Source organism: Lonchura striata, chromosome 20, assembly GCF_046129695.1.
Source record: "Lonchura striata isolate bLonStr1 chromosome 20, bLonStr1.mat, whole genome shotgun sequence".
Lineage (NCBI taxonomy): Eukaryota > Metazoa > Chordata > Aves > Passeriformes > Estrildidae > Lonchura > Lonchura striata.
In genome coordinates, this window is record NC_134622.1 from 5,400,235 (window position 1) to 5,415,907 (window position 15,673).

General features: G+C 42.3%; 1 protein-coding gene across 6 annotated transcripts in view; it reads left to right on the forward strand.

Annotated features, from left to right (window-relative positions):
* Positions 1–15,673, forward strand: part of CUX1 (cut like homeobox 1) — a 269,656-nt gene that overhangs the window by 131,723 nt on the left and 122,260 nt on the right. For all 6 annotated transcript variants that reach the window (XM_021550821.3, XM_021550817.3, XM_021550818.3 and 3 more), the window contains exons 5-8: positions 1,536–1,673; positions 5,071–5,194; positions 7,104–7,180; positions 7,900–7,966. In XM_021550821.3, coding sequence (XP_021406496.2) covers positions 1,536–1,673; positions 5,071–5,194; positions 7,104–7,180; positions 7,900–7,966 — 406 coding nt within the window. The remainder of the gene's footprint in view (positions 1–1,535; positions 1,674–5,070; positions 5,195–7,103; positions 7,181–7,899; positions 7,967–15,673) is intronic.

The window sequence follows — 15,673 nt, forward strand, 5'->3', positions numbered from 1 at the left end:
GAGAACAGATGACAAGCAACCTAGATTTTGTATTATGAACAGGGTAATGCCATAAGCTGTTGAAGAACCCAAGTAACAAAATGCAGCAGGCTGCTACTTAGAATGTCTCTGAGTTCAACATAACCCAGTGCTATTCTTTTATAAACTATGCAACAACGCTGGCATATTGAAAAAACACACAGGCTCATGCTTAATGTGTTAACAGAGGTACAATAGACTTATTATGTGTTTCCAGAGACTGGAACTGAGGGTGGTCTGAAAAATTAATGACTGTGGTGGTTGAAAATTAAGTGAACTCCCTAATATATACTGTTGTTGATCCACTGAGTTTGGTGTTTAGCATTCCTCAACAGGAGACTAAATCTTTGCAGCCGTTTCACAAGAGATGCTGGCGCCCATAGCAGAAATATATTCAATAATCTTTTATAAGTCCATCACACTCCAGAGTTTTCCTATCCTGACTGGGAAGAAGTCCCAGAATAAATCACACGTGCATATGTCAGGTGTGTGCTGAGAACCCTCTTTACCAGAAGGGGATGAACATCAGAGAATTAATACTCGGAGGACATTTGATTAATAGTGTAAGAGAAAGAGAGACCCAAACCCAAGGTTCATGGAATTGATTACATCCACACAACGTTTCTGATTGTTATTGATCTGTCAATTAGAAAAAGTTCCATTCAGATCTCCATGGTCACAGAACTTGTTTGAGCTTTGCTGTGCAGGAGGGCACAGTTTTCTTCAGAAATTCACTCCCACAAAGCAGAGGCCTGTGACGGAAAGTAGCTGTCAGTCAGCTGTGCGGTTTGATTGCTTTTTACCCAAAAATTCTCATTTTGCAATGAAAAATGTGAAGCTCAAAATTCTCACATGCCTTTGTATCATGACTGTCCTGGGAATTAGTGCCAGGATGAAGAAGCTGTGTCCAAATTTCATGGAATCACAGAATGGTTTGGGTTGGAGGGACCTTAGGGCTCATCCATTTCCATCCTCTGCTATGGGCAAGGACACTTCCACTATCCCAGGGTGCTCCAAGCCCTGTCCAGCCTGGCAGTGGACATTTCCAGGGATCCAGGGGCAGCTGCAACCAGGGCAGTCTGTGCTGGGACCTCAGCACCCTCACAACCAAGATTTTTTTCCCAGTATCCCATCTCTCCCTGCCCTCTGGCAGTGGGAAGCCTTTCCCCCTTGTCCTGTCACTCCAGGTCCTTGTCCCAGGTCCCTCTCCAGCTCTCTTGGAGCCCTTTGGGCACTGGAAGGGGCTTTAAGTCTCCCCAAAGCTTTTTCTTCTCCTGGCTGAACACCCCCAGCCCTCTCAGCCAAGCTCTGTATTTAAAGGAAACATAGATAGAATGAAATAGTTCTGGGGTTTTTTTAAGTTTGCAGGATATATGACATGAGGAATTTACACGTCTGATAACTCAACGTAGGGCTCTGCTGGCACCAAAATGGAGAAAAAAAGGACACTTGTACTCTAAACTGCTTGGGTCCCAGAAGTGCTCCTGTTACATTTTATTTTACTGTTTCTTTTTCAGATCCGGTTCCAGCCTTGGATTTAGGACAGCAGCTTCAGCTGAAGGTTCAACGCATGCACGATATTGAAACAGAAAACCAGAAACTTAGGGAAACTCTGGAGGAATACAATAAAGAATTCGCCGAGGTGAAAAATCAGGGTATGTTGCAACCATATTGTCAGCTCTTAATGCACACTGAAATTTGAAGACAGAAATTGCATTCAGTTTTATTTCTTAAAGGTTGAGGTGAAAGTAGTATTGAAATTCAGTAGAGAAAGTGCAATAGTCTATTAGGGTCACTTCTGTATTTGTGTGTGGGGATGGGTTTTGGGCAGACTCTTTGGATTTCTTCAAATTTCATTTACTGTAGCACCAAGTCAGAGGATGGAGTTGTTATTCTGCATATTTGGTTGTAGCCTTCAGCACTGAAAATTACACCTGACTGACGTTATTTGTGACATTTTCTGAGAGGCAGTGCTGGTACTGACATCAGGCTGAACGTGGGCGTTGGTACTTGCAGGATGTGCAGCTTGCAGAGACAAACACAAAAATTCAGTATTTTGTACCCACATATGAATCTGTACAAAATGCAACTTTTTCTGTACTGTTTCTCCTTATCTAAATGTACTACTGGAGTACATTCAGTATATGCACTTTATTTTTACTCTAGAGACCATCCATAGAGCAATGTAAATACAAGCCATTACTGTTAAATTATTTAAGTTTTAATGAGACTAAAGTACATAAAAATACATGAAAATCTCAATGAGATTTAAAGTCTGTTGGCTTTAAGACTGCTTAAGTTTTCTTGTGATTCAGTTTCCTGCACCAGGAAAAAAATTTTCCCAGCCATGCACTTAGTTGCCCATCCTTGGGACTTTACATTTCTATCTTTACTGCCAGTTCTGGATGGTGGAAAGGTAAATTGTCTTGGCATTTGGAAATCTGGATATTTTAATTTGTTTTTTGTATTATGGAACTGTTGCACTCAGGTAATGTTTGAAAGCTGCATTAACAACTAAGTTGATTTTGTTAAATCTCATTTTTTGCTGAGGGAACATCTATTAAGTTATATATTTTGGAATATACATATTTTTGATGTAGAGGGTGTGACCCCTGGAGAGGACAGGTATCAGCATGCCATGATTCGGGCTGGACTGCAGGAGATGTCATGTTGGAACTGTAATGCTCTAAGCAAAACTGTATTTTTTGCTGGAAATGTACAATCATTGCAGTTCACTGTGCAAAGTTTTCCTGAGGCTGTGCATCTAGTACATCCAAGCATGACATGGGGGTTCATCCCACAAAGTGGAAAAGCTCTTGACTTGTAGAGTTTTTTGCTACAACCACTCATAACTGACATTTTGATTTTCCCTGGTGTGCTGGAACTTCCTTTCCATTTCCCCACTGTAGCCGTTGTGTTGTTTTTCACTCCAGTGCAGTGGTTTTACTCTTAGTTTCAAACAGGGATTAATAAGCTATCCAGGGAAAAGGCTGTTGTTAGCTGAGGGTGCTTTGATCAGTTAATCTCTTTGTTTGGAGGGCTGCTATGAGCTCTACGGTGCCTGTAAGAAATTCTTCCAAAACTGGTATAAATGGCAGTGCCTGACAAGCTGTAGCTGACCTGAGCACTGAGGAAGGCACTTAGTGCTTCAAGCAGTGTAGAGGATTCAGCTATACTTGTCCAGCACATCCATTATGAGGTGCTTAAAGATAAAATCAGATTTTATTACGAAAGTTACATTTTCCCCCATGTTTGTGCACTTCTTGCATTTGTTTTCGTAGTTTTGTTTGCTTTTAAAATGAATCATTGAAACTTAGTCAAGGTGCAATTACGTGCATTTCCATGAGATTGTTTTGCTCTCTGCTTCGCCATATACCAGAATATTTTTGGAGATTTAGATCTGAAAAATAGAAAGGTGTTTATATAAAATACAAACACCTGGAGCAGAGGTGGCCCAGGAGGGAGTGCAGCCCCCTTTTCCCACAGGAGCAGCATCCTACTGTCAGTGCAAAGGAGCATCCTTTACTTATTCAGGAAGAGATCAGGACTTGTATGACTTCCCAGATCTCAGGGAAGAATTTCCCTTTGCTTAAGAAAAAAAAAAAAGAGGTGACGTGTCCTTTTCACGGCCTGTTACTCAGTAATGAGCCTCAGCTGATTTCTGCACAGCCAGCAAAATCCTGCTCCTTCAGGCAGAGGCAGCTGCTTTGCTGGCAAGCATTTTTACCACTCTTCCCCCCTTTTTTGTGGTCACAGTGGCTCAAGCTCCCTTTGGTAGTGCCCAGACAGCAGATCATGTCACCAGCTACCTCCTGTCTGCTTCACAGCTCCCTGCTCAACTCTCAGCATCGGGATTTTGAAAAGATAATGTGTGGGTTTGTGTAATATTATGGAGTTGTTTTTTTTTTCCCAAGCCCATAGGGTTTATTTTTCATATTAGGATTTGTCTTCCTAGGATGTTTCTGCAGAATATGAAACTTTCCACATCCAGAAGTTTTTATTTTTTCCTCAACAGTTATTAATGGTATCTGTTAATAAGCTGATGTCTTTAAACCCTCCCCCCCCCCCCCCACCCCGCATCCTAGTGTGAGTACTCAACTGTGTTGCTGCTGTGAGCATTCTGGCAGTCCAAAGCTTTTTCCAAATTCCATTATTGTTACAAAGCATACTCTGGTGGATGTGCTGCTTTTTCTCTGCTGAGCCCTATAAGGATTCAGTCCTTTCCTGTGGGTGGGATCACAGGGCTTTCACATAGGAGCACATCAGAGCACGTAAGGAGATGCTGAGCTGTGACTCTGCAGGTTTCTACATCTGTTCCCATCCACTGCTGGGCATGGGGAAATGCAGGAGAGCTCCTTTATCCTAAGGAAGGGTTCTGCAAATTCCCTGGAAGGCTGCAAGTGCCTCAGAAAGTTAAAATAGTCAATGTTTGTGTGTAAACCCTGGGGCAGAGGACGAGGCAGTGACAGCAACTGGGACGTGCAGAGCACCGGTGCCTGCTGTGAATGCAGCAGTTGGATCCCAAATGCCAGGTTTCCCATCAGCTGGGAAGCAGAACAGAGCTGTATCCCAGATACCTGTTCAATTAGTGTGAGATTGCATCTGTGCATGAGCCATGGTGGGGCGGCCTCTTAGTGCATGAGCACGGTCAGGTGAATGAAGTGTCCTGTGTGTAAATGCATACTTAAACCTACACTGGGACTTTATTAATCTTCTCTCAGCACTGAGCTAATTTTAGGCTAGTCAATAAGGTGATATTATATTTTACAATTGATTTTTTTCCTTCTTTTTTAAAAAAATTCATGTTAGAGGAACCTTCTTCACTCTGCTTTCCAGCAAACTCCATTGATCCTTCTCAACCTAAACACTTAAAGTTCAATTTAACATTTAGGGAGTAAAAGGTCTCCAAAGGGACTCATAGCCATTGATTTTGTGTCAGAGTTGAAGAGCTAAAGTTTAAAACACACTGAGCCTACAGGGTAAAGTAAGCCTTGTGTTGTGGAACCACGTGGAGCTGTGTAAACTCATTCTTCCCCTATTGTTTTCCTGCAGAGGTTACAATAAAAGCACTTAAGGAGAAAATCCGAGAATATGAACAGACCCTGAAGAACCAAGCGGAGAACATAGCCCTTGAAAAGGAACAAAAGTTACAAAATGATTTTGCGGAGAAGGAGAGGTGAGTGAGTGTGTGAGTGTGTGTCTGGGTGCTGGGGAGGAGCAGAGAGGTATTTTTCTGTTTAATCTTCCCAGCCAGGGCTGGTGGCTGGAGACAGCTCATCCACTGAGTGATTCTGGCGATTCATGCCTTTGACACGGGATCATTTGATACTCAGCTTTGCCCAGGAAAACAGTCAGGAGAGTGTGGAAGTGAAACTAGGACAGATTGTCTCTTCTCTGTGGTGTGCTGGGGGGGTGTCACGTTCAGGAGGGTGCAAACCTGCTTTTATTCCTCCCTGGCTGCACTGTCCTCTGTGGCACCCATCTGTCTCCATTAGCCTGTGTGTCACAGGCTCTGCAGCCCTGGCTGGGGCAGGTGAGCCACTGCACCCACAGCCAGGGCCAGGGGGGCACCACCTCTGCTCCCCTGGGAATGCCTGGGACAGGGGATGTCTCCCTGAATTATCCTGGGGAGGTTTGCATCTTCCTCCATGCCAAAATTAAGAAGGGTTTTCATTATTTACTATTGATTAAAAAAAAAACATTTAGGATGCATTTCTGATCTTTTGCAAATGAGAAGGGAGCATTTGATTCTTTAGGTTGGTGGGCAAATAAATCAGGCAGGAGAAAACCAAGGGGCTAAAGAGGGAGTTCTTTCAGGCTGCATTCCCTGCCTGGAAAATTTATTTCTCTTGTGGAGCAATAACACTGAAGCTATAATGTGTTCAACATAGCGTGGAAAACCTTCAGTTCACGTGAGCTTTTTTAGTTGGAGGGTTGATTGTTTAAATTCAGGGCTGAATGAGGAGAATCTACCAGTGAATGCAAAGTTGTTTTTTTTTTAATTTGTCAATACCTGCGGTTGCTATTTGATAAGCAGCTTGTAAGCAGTGGTTTTAACAACTGCAATTTCAATGTACTTAAAAATAAAACAAAATGGCAGGTCTTGGAATGCAAATAAAAGTGTGTGTAAGAGAGGTTTTGAAGTCTCAAAGTATATGGTTCAGTATGAAGGGAACTGATGCATGTTTCTGGCTATAAATAGTTATTAACCTGGTCAGCAGTGTTGGAGAAGAAATTTGTGCACCCTATGGAGTGCAGGCAGGATGCTGGTAGTTTCATAAGCCATTTCACAATTCTGAGATCTGCAGAATATCCTAAAAGCAGTGTTGTAAAAAGCATGGCTCCTGGGAGATGTTGGAGCAGCTCCTTTCAAAGATGAGTTTTATAACTCCTGCAGCCTGGCCCTTAGCAAGGAGTGCAGTGGCTGCCTGGCCAGATGATGTAAAAATGAGTTTGACTGACACAAACAAGAAAATGTTGCCTGTGGACGTAAGAAATGTGAGCATATTAAAGTTTTGCTCATGTTCTGTAGAAAATATCACTGTGAGATTTGTTTTGAAATATGTGTGTTTTCTTAAAGAGTAGCTAATAATATTGCTGCATTTGGCACCCATTACAGCTCTGATGAAACAGCTGCTGCATCTATTCACTCTATCAGTTATGGCAACAAATTCCTTCATTATGACACTAAAATGGAAATGTATCATTCTTCTTGTACTAACTTTGTACAACAGAGGGTGCTTGGTGACAATTTTCTCAATGTGTGTGACATTTCCAAAACAAATTATGCTCAAGAAAACCTTCCACTGAAGTTGTCGTTTATATAGCAGTCAACTCTTTATAATGTTCACAGCTTATGTTATGAGGTGGCTACACTGTTAAAATTTTAATAAGTGGGACAACAAAGTAGGAGCAGCATCTCACAACGTGACAGCATTTATGGGTCCCATGGAAGCACCTCCGAGCCTCTGTGGTGTTGGCAGTTGTCTCCTTCCAGTTGAGACACTGAATGGCTCTATCCCCCAAATCTGCAAGGCACAGATGAGTTGTTTGCTCTGCTCTCACCTCTCCTCTCCCCTTCACAGAAAATTGCAGGAGACCCAGATGTCGACAGCCTCGAAGCTGGAGGAAGCCGAACACAAAGTTCAAGCTCTGCAAACAGGTTTGGCATGGCTTTTGTGACCTTTTCCAGATGATCAGGTGGGAGGTGAGAGGACAGGGATCGTTGGGTGTGTCAGGACTGGATGTGGAGCAGCTCTTGGCATGCAGGGAGGTCCATCAGAGCTCAGATGTGCTTTGTGAATCAGAGCAAACACTCTTGTTGCAGCTGTCATTGGCAAATAACAGGGGCAAGGCCATGGAGCATACACAGAGCATCCCTGGAATTAGAGCAGGCCATGGAACTTACCCTCCATGTGTGTTCTGCTTCCACACATTTCCAAATGTGCTAAACATCTGTACTGAGCTGTGTGAACCCCATTTCTTGCCATTAATTTTCATCTCTGCACACTTCGAAATTCCAGGTCTGGACACATTTGCCTTTGTTTACTATGAGAACAGAAGAAATTTTATTCCCTGAACTACTGCAATAAGTATTTCAAAGGAATAAGCAGTTTAGCCAGCTTAATAAGAAACTAATAATGTCTAGCTTGGTTAAGCAGAAACTGGAAATTTTTGCAATGTAACAGAAATACTGTAAGAAATAGTGCAAAAAGTCAAAACCCTATGTTTTTTTGTAAGCCATAATGGTTTGCCTAGGTAGAAAGATAAAGCTTAAGGAGGTGTATAGCTTTATTTTTTTTCATCAGGAGATGTACAGCCTTATTTATGACTGAATACTGCTATTTCAGTACTGTAATGCTTCATGTTTATGCCTTTTAGCCTTGGAAAAAACCAGGACAGAGCTATTTGATCTGAAAACAAAATACGATGAAGAAACTACTGCAAAGTAAGATTTCCCTGTTTTCTTTCTGTGTCTTCCTTCAGGGTACCACTGATTTTTTTGTTTTGCATTTGTCTGTTGGAGAGAGATGAGATGAGGGAGACTCAGGCATCCAAGTTTTTGGAAAACATGGTCATAATTTGGCCTCCTATGGAGAGATTATTAGTTTTTATATTTTCTTCTCCCCAACAAGACACTTCTCCTGGCACACACGCTGCTGCATTCCTGGTTTCATTCTCAGGTGCTTCGTCTGTGTATCTCTTACCCTGTATATCTCTTGTATTTTATTTAGAAATAGAGCAGGTTCAGGAATAAGGTATTCATTGTGATCTTCCCATCTTGGTGAACACAAAGCTTCATTTAGGAAAGCATTTCTGTTTGATTCTTAGGCACCCTGGTTCTTTCTGCTTTTGGGGTAGTAGTCCTTGCTCTGCCAGGTTCACCCCTAATTACAGAGAGCAGCATTTTGGGCAGATTTTCCTTGTTTTCAAGTAGAACATGAAGGTAGTATTAAAAAATATATATTCTTGTCTTCTTAATAGCTACTGTTTCCAATTATCCTCTGGTTTTATTAACCATCAGGGCAGGGAACAACAAAGGAGACAGACTGCTGCTGGTTTCCTTTGAACCCTTCATATTTAAGGAAAGTTAATAATGAGAAGGAATTCTCATGATCAGTGGGATTAAGCACAAAGAGTCATTTCAGTGTCTGGAAATGGGATGGGAATGAAGCAGGCATTTCAGATGGCTGGGACACTCAAGGGAAGGGCTGGGACTCTGTCACCTCCCTGTACCCACTGCCCAGGGTTAAAAGCCAGTCAAACTGGCACCAATTTTAAATTTCTTACCCTGTGGTTCTATGCCTATTGAGGATCTGATTCCCCACTGAGGATGTGGGGAACCCCTGGAGCTCACAAAATTCAGCCCATGTTAGTTTTAACAATCAGCACTTGGAGTTTAAACACCTTTCATGTCCTTCAGGATAATCTTTCAGGTGAATTTTGGTCTGGATTTGGAAGTCCAGTTTCCTTTGAGCTTCATGTAGGATGAATTCCATGCAAGAGGATCAAAAATATTTTTGTTCCCTCATTGATTCATCCCTCTCTAAGGGACGTAAACAAATGCTGCTTCAGATGGAGCCTTTAATTCCTGCAGATTGACTTTGTTTTTTCCTTCACATAACCGTTATTGTTGCTCTTATTTCGTGTTGCAGTTACTTCTGGGAAAACAGGCAGAGATCAGTGGTTGTAGGCACTGAACCTAATAACCTCTCACCTTTTTAATGTGTTTATTTGCAGAGTGCTTCATTTTTTAATACTGTTTCCCTAGATGCTGTAATTTATCTTACACTGAGCAAAAGCTGTTCTCTAAAATATTTGTTTGCATTTCTAATCTCACTCTTTTGGGGAGATTCACACAGAAATACTTGGTTTTTATATGATCTTGAGAATGATTCTTACCTAATTTATATAGAATTACATAAAATTAGTGACATCTACAGTAACAAGAAGTTTATTGTGTTCTGTAGCTGAATGATTATGGAGACTGGGTCTGGAATATAGTGGTCATGGATCTGAATCCTGAACCAGACATTAAGCTTGTACTTTATCTCCCAGACTAATGTACTGTGAAAACAAACTTGTAGGTCCTAATAACAGCAGAAATATTTTATCATTGTTTTGGATATTTATGGCAGGAATAGTTCTTGCATAACAACAGTCATCTGTAGCATTTGCAGCCCAAATTTTGCAATATGAAAATCTAGAAGAACATGAAAAGGGAACTGAATGTAGACAGTGAAATTGAGTCATCTATTTTAATTGTAAAAGCTGGGAGAAGGGCTGAAGAAACACCAATAAAAAGGGTGAAAGACAGTTTGATTCTTTTCTTAAAAGAAGCCCTCTTTTGATCTAAGTCTGAAAAGCTACTTGTATTGCCAATTTTAATTTTATGTTTTAAAAACATGTGATTTTTATCTTAGGCCAGAATTGTTAGTTTTACAGACGCTTATTTGATGCAGATGAATTGGAGTGCCTTCAGGAAAAAAAACCAGATAATTGTCAATATTTAAAAGCTAACAGTCCTTTCAAGATTTTCAGTCTCAGAATAAAGCTGTCTTTCAGCTACTTGAAACTTTGAAAATCTTTCAAACAAGGCAAAAAAACCCCAAGAAGCAGAAGAAATACAGAGTGAGAAATCTTCATTATCAGCATTAAGGAGTCTGGATTTTATCCTGGAGACCAGTTGTGGTGATCTGAAAAGTTGGGAATCGTTATGTCAACTTGTTTGTTTTATCTTTTCACAATGTCCCATTCAAAGTACTCTAAGTGCAAAGGGAGGGACAGAGGCACAGCCAAGCACCTTCAGATGAGATCAGTGGCTGGAATTAAAATTTCCAGCCCAATTCTGTCATCCCCACGTACAGAATTCCCAGCAGGTGGGTGTGTGCTGCCCCTGCCCCTTCCCTGAGCCCCAGCACAGCCCCGGGCCGGGCACTGAAGGTGTTAATGACAAAAAGAAGTTTATTATGTGCAGTCATTGCAGTCTGTCAGCTGGAATATCAGAAGCTGCCTTTGACAAGATGGCAGGAGCAAAGTTTTCCATGTGTAGGCTTGAAGTAAAATGTAATTAGCCTTTATGTGCAGAACAAGGATCCATTGATGAATACAGCTGGTCTTTGTTTTCTTCTGTCATTGAGTGTGGGAGGTAAAAGTGTTCTTCTTCATGTTTATTAATACAAGATTCCTTAGACAAATGGCAAGCACAGTTTAATATTTGTTGGAACACAGAGGGGCTTGCCAAAACAGTTGTTGTGTAAGAGGATTTCAAGGTTTTCAGATTATAATCATCTCTGGGTTAAATAAATGAATGATTACTCTGCCTTTTTCAATTAAAGAGGCACATCCTCTCTTGAGGCCTGACACTGATTTTGTTTGCTGTCCCACACATTCCTATCAGCAAAACTGGGTTTAACCAACATTAATGAGTTTGATCTGGAGATTCTATCAGACCTGGAATCGAAAAGCAAACGCTAACTTGAGTTTCAGCAAAATTAAAGAATATTGGGGTTGTTTATTTTTTTTTTCTAGTGCAACAGACTTTCCTTTTTCTTTCTTTCTTTCTTTGTAGAAAAAGAAACATTCTGTCTACATTTCCTCAGTTTTCCAGGGACAAACTGTTCTCTTTAACAGTGCTTTTTCATTTCTGGTTTGCTGCAGAATCCAAGCAAGTGCTTGGGATTCCCAGCTGAGTTCCCAGCCGGAATGGTTGGATTCCAGTTTTAGATCAATTCCAGAGCCACCTCTTTGCTCCGACCCCTGCTCTCCCCCAGCCTAAATGAATTCTAATTGGAAAAGGACCTTGGGTTGCAGCACATACAGTAGGCTTGTTACATTACTGTTAACATGTGGGTTGAGGCTCCCTGCCTTTGATGAAAGAAAATATCGAATTTCACTGAAATGCTCCATTTTCACCAGCCAGCTTTAAGTAGTCTTGTGAGGATTTCGGGTACTGCCCACTCCTCTCTCTCCCCCCCCTCCCAGTTCTGCAATAAAAAGCCTCCATAAACAACACAAACCAGAAAATGTTTAGGTTAAGATTGTCAGTCAGAGCAGCTCTGCCACCACCAATTCTATTACCAGTGGATTTTCTGTAAGATTCAGACTTTTTGTCCTTCTAAAAGTAGCACAGGAATGCAACGGGGAAGGAGCCTTTCATATTTACTGAAGCAGTCATCCAAACACAGCTACTTTCAATAACTTGGAGAAAAACATTTTGCCTCCAGTATATGGGCAGAGAATTGTTGTCCTTCCATAGATCAGACTGATTATTGTTTATTTTGGCAGCACAGCTAAGGATGACACAGGAGGATAATGGGAACAGGAGGAGATGCCTGTGGTTTTTGGCTCTCTGGGGTAAACTATGCTCTTCTTCCACATTATCAAACAGACCTGTCCTTCAGGCATCAGTGTAGAATAAAGTTCTACAGATGTGCTTTTCAGCATGGAAGGAGTGGAGGATTAGGCTTGGAGACAGGCAACCAAAAGTTTTAGAGAATTCCTGAAGAGTTATTTCTGCCTGGAGTTACGTGCTGGAATTGAAGTATGTTAAATCTTCTATTATTTTGGGGCAAATCTCAGTTAACTTGGACTTCAGGGGAATAATTCCCAATATATAGTGGGAATTGAATTATTTACTTTAATTTTATTTTAACAAATCTTTCTTGTTTAAGTGCTGGCTGGTGCCAATATATCACTTCTCAAATGTTTGTAGTCTTGCATTTTGATGGTGCTCAGGGTCAAACTGAATAAAAAATAAAGTTGTGCTCCCTCCAGCATCACATAATTACTGTGATAAATGGTCTCAATGCTGCTTCCCCCCATTGAGCCTGAAGTACTGTAGTTAGGGTGGTGATGTTGGACATGACATGAAATAGCTTCTATTTGCTGTGCCTTTAAGGTCTTAAAGTTTCCTATTTCCTGTTCCTTTGATGAGTCATTAACTTCTGATGCTCAGCTTTGGAATTATTGCTGTATTTAAAGTGATTTCCCTAAAAACAGGAGATGGAGAACTTCATAGGCCATGTCTCTTTTCAGAGCTTTTCCCTCAGTTTCCTAGTCCTACTGCCACCAGTGAAACCCCAGGATTGGTGGCAAGGAGAGGATGATAAACCAGTGAAGATGTTACTGACAGCTATTTTTTTAAAGGAAAAAAAAAAGTGAAAGAAAATTGAATGTTTTGACTCTTACAGAAAGCTCCCTCTGCATTTAACATTTGAGGTTCAAAGTTTTAACTGTGCTTTATGCAAAACTCACCAGGTTGAAAGTCACTATTATGACATTATTATTTTGCTTAAAAAACCTACAAGTGAAGATGGATGGAAATATTTTGGAGATCTGCTTCTTATTTTGACAAAGTCTTTGGTGTGAAAGAGGGCTTGAGAGCCCATGTGCAAACCAGTTCTTTTTGTCACATTTTTCGCTCAGCCTGCAGTCACACCAGAAAAGCTGCAAAGTTGTATGGGAAGACAATTCAGTGTTCCTGTAAAACACTTGGCATTAACCTTTACTTTTGGATAGGGAAACTGAGGCACAAGGAGTGTGGTTAATGCCCAAAGGCAACAGTCAAGCCTTGGCTGGCGTCTAGAAATATGCAGACATGCAAATGATAGACCACAAGCTGACAAAAGGGTTATTTATTTTCATTTTTCATTTCTAAGGCTGCTTTTCTGAGAACTCCATATAAATGGAGCCACTGGAATCAGGAGTTCGTGCTGTAGCTGGGCTCTGGTGCCTCTTTTGTTGGACTTGTAATGCTTGCAAATTAGTTAATGTAACTGTCTGACTGCACCAAAGTGCCCTAGGTCCTCTCAGGGCTTTTATTTTGTTTGTGTTTTAACCTCCAGTGAGACTGTTCAGTTCCTTTTTCTAGCATAGCCTAAAAGCTGGTGTTATTTAACAACCCAAACTAGAAAAACATAGCCTTAGGGTATTCCAGCATATTCTAGTCATCACCCTGTTATCTGTAACCTTGGGTTGACATGAGATCCTTAGATGGGAAATCTTTAAATAAATGCAAAGCACTTTGGTTCCTGTGCCAGCCAGGCTGGGGGTCATCAGCCAGGGCTTCTCCATGGGAGTGCAGCTGCATGGAGAGGATCTGTGTGAAGTGACAAGGGGCAGGAGTGTCCCTGTGTCCCTGTCCTGTCTGTCCCCACTTGCTCTTGTGGAGCCAGACCCCTCCAGGCTGGTGCAGCTGGTCCAGGAGCAGAGGGACCACGTGTGTGTCCTGCCGTGCCAGCCTCCAGCAGGGATAGGCTTTCCCTGTGAGGCCAGCCAAAGGACACTGCAGCTTTCTGAGCCATCTCACCACAGCAGGTCCTTTTACCTGCAGCAACTGAGCTCTGAAGGTGCCTGGCAGGGCTGTGTGAGGAAGAAGAGGGGCGAGTCAGAGGGAAGGAAAACCTCCTGGCAGAGGCACATCTGCCCCCAGCAGGGACAAGGTCCTTGGGCTTGCATCTGCCAGTCAGCTGAGCCTGGATTCCACTCTTTCATGTGTGTCTGCAAATTACAACAGTCTCTTTTTAATTCTTTTTTTCAATGCAAAGTAGCAAATCAACAGAGTTATTTTGGTGCAGAACTGCTTCCTTGTCTGTGACAGCAGGAGGGCACGTGGCTGTGCCTGCTCCAGCTCCTGCAGGGCTGGGGTGGTGGGGGGGAGGCAGCAGAGAAACCCTGGGATCATCAAAAACAAATGGTTCAGCTGTTTCCAATCGGGCCCTGCCCTGCGGGGTCACCATTTCCAGCCCAAAGCAGAGCTCTGCAGGAGGTGCTGAGTTAAACTGACAGGTGCTGCACTGCTTGTCTCTACCTGGCCACGTGTTTAATGGGTGACTTCCTGCACTGGGGTGTGCTGGAAACTCTCCTTGTGCTCCAGGGATGGATTCCAGCTGTTTTTCCCACTCCCACGCAGGCAGAGAAATGAGTCAGGAAAGTGCACTGTGCTCCCTCGTTTATTGAGAGAGACAAGAACGTCCTGAACGAGATGGGAACTTCAGGAAACTTAGTGACACCCCAGGCACTAAAACTCTGTATGCTGGAAAACAGCCTCTTCCTTCTGCCTGGATCTTGTGTCCCTTTGGAGATCCAGGTGTTTGCTGTGAGAGCTGGCAGCCCTGCTCCCCAATCCCGAATTGCTTCATACAGACAACTTTCACATTCCCCCAGTGCTTTCATTTGGGTTTTTTGTTGCCTTTTCCAAGGACAGGAAGGTGTGAGCCATCACTGTCAGAGGCTGCATCTGGCACAACTTGCCTTATGGAAGTGTCCCAATGCTGTTTCCTCATTAGCAAGGTTTTTCAGCATCTTGTTAAACCTACACCTAAATGTAGGTGGTCAGAACCCATCCCTGCCTTAAAAAGTTGCTGTGATGCCCCAGCTATCAGCCACCTCACTGCAGAGGCAGAGATATTATCCTTTCCACAGTGCCTTAAAAATAAAAAGTATTTTTGATTTGTGTCATCAGTTCAGTTGATGTTGAGAACTCAGGGCTCTTCCCATTTCTCAGGGTAAAGGCTACAGAATGAAGTCCTGTGCCTGCATTGCTGTACAGGTCATCCCTGCTTTAAAACTCCCAATTTCTCCTGCCCACTGCCATGTAATTATTTGAGTTCCCTTTGGGCCCTTTTCCTCATGTCTGTGGCAGAAGCAGGGCTGGGAAGGAGGTGTCAGCTCAGCACTTGCACCCCTGCATTTGCCCTGTGCTCTGGTTGCAGGACAAAAGGGGTTTTGGTCTGCAGACTTGGGGCAGTTTTGGCAGTAATAAGACCATAAAACAGTGGCATTTCCAGTAAATCAGACCTTCCTGAGGAGCAGTTGGAGTGTGGGGCAGGTCAGTGAGAGGGTGTGGATGTCAGAAGAGTGTTCAGCCCCCTCTGATCTTCCTGGAGACATCACTTAATGGGACCTAAGAAATATTGTCTCATTTACATATCTCTGATCTAATTAAAAGACAATAAGGCCATGTGGGACTGTAGTTTTGTGTCACAGAAGATATCTGGTGTGGGGGAACTAAAATTGCTTTATCTTGATGAGATTTTTTTTTAAAGGATAATGTTTTAACAAATAAATTTTTAAAAATACTGACTTTTATCAGGAAACTGAGAATCCAGTGTAGAACACTGATTCAGGGATTTGGAAGAGCTGGGTGTTGGCC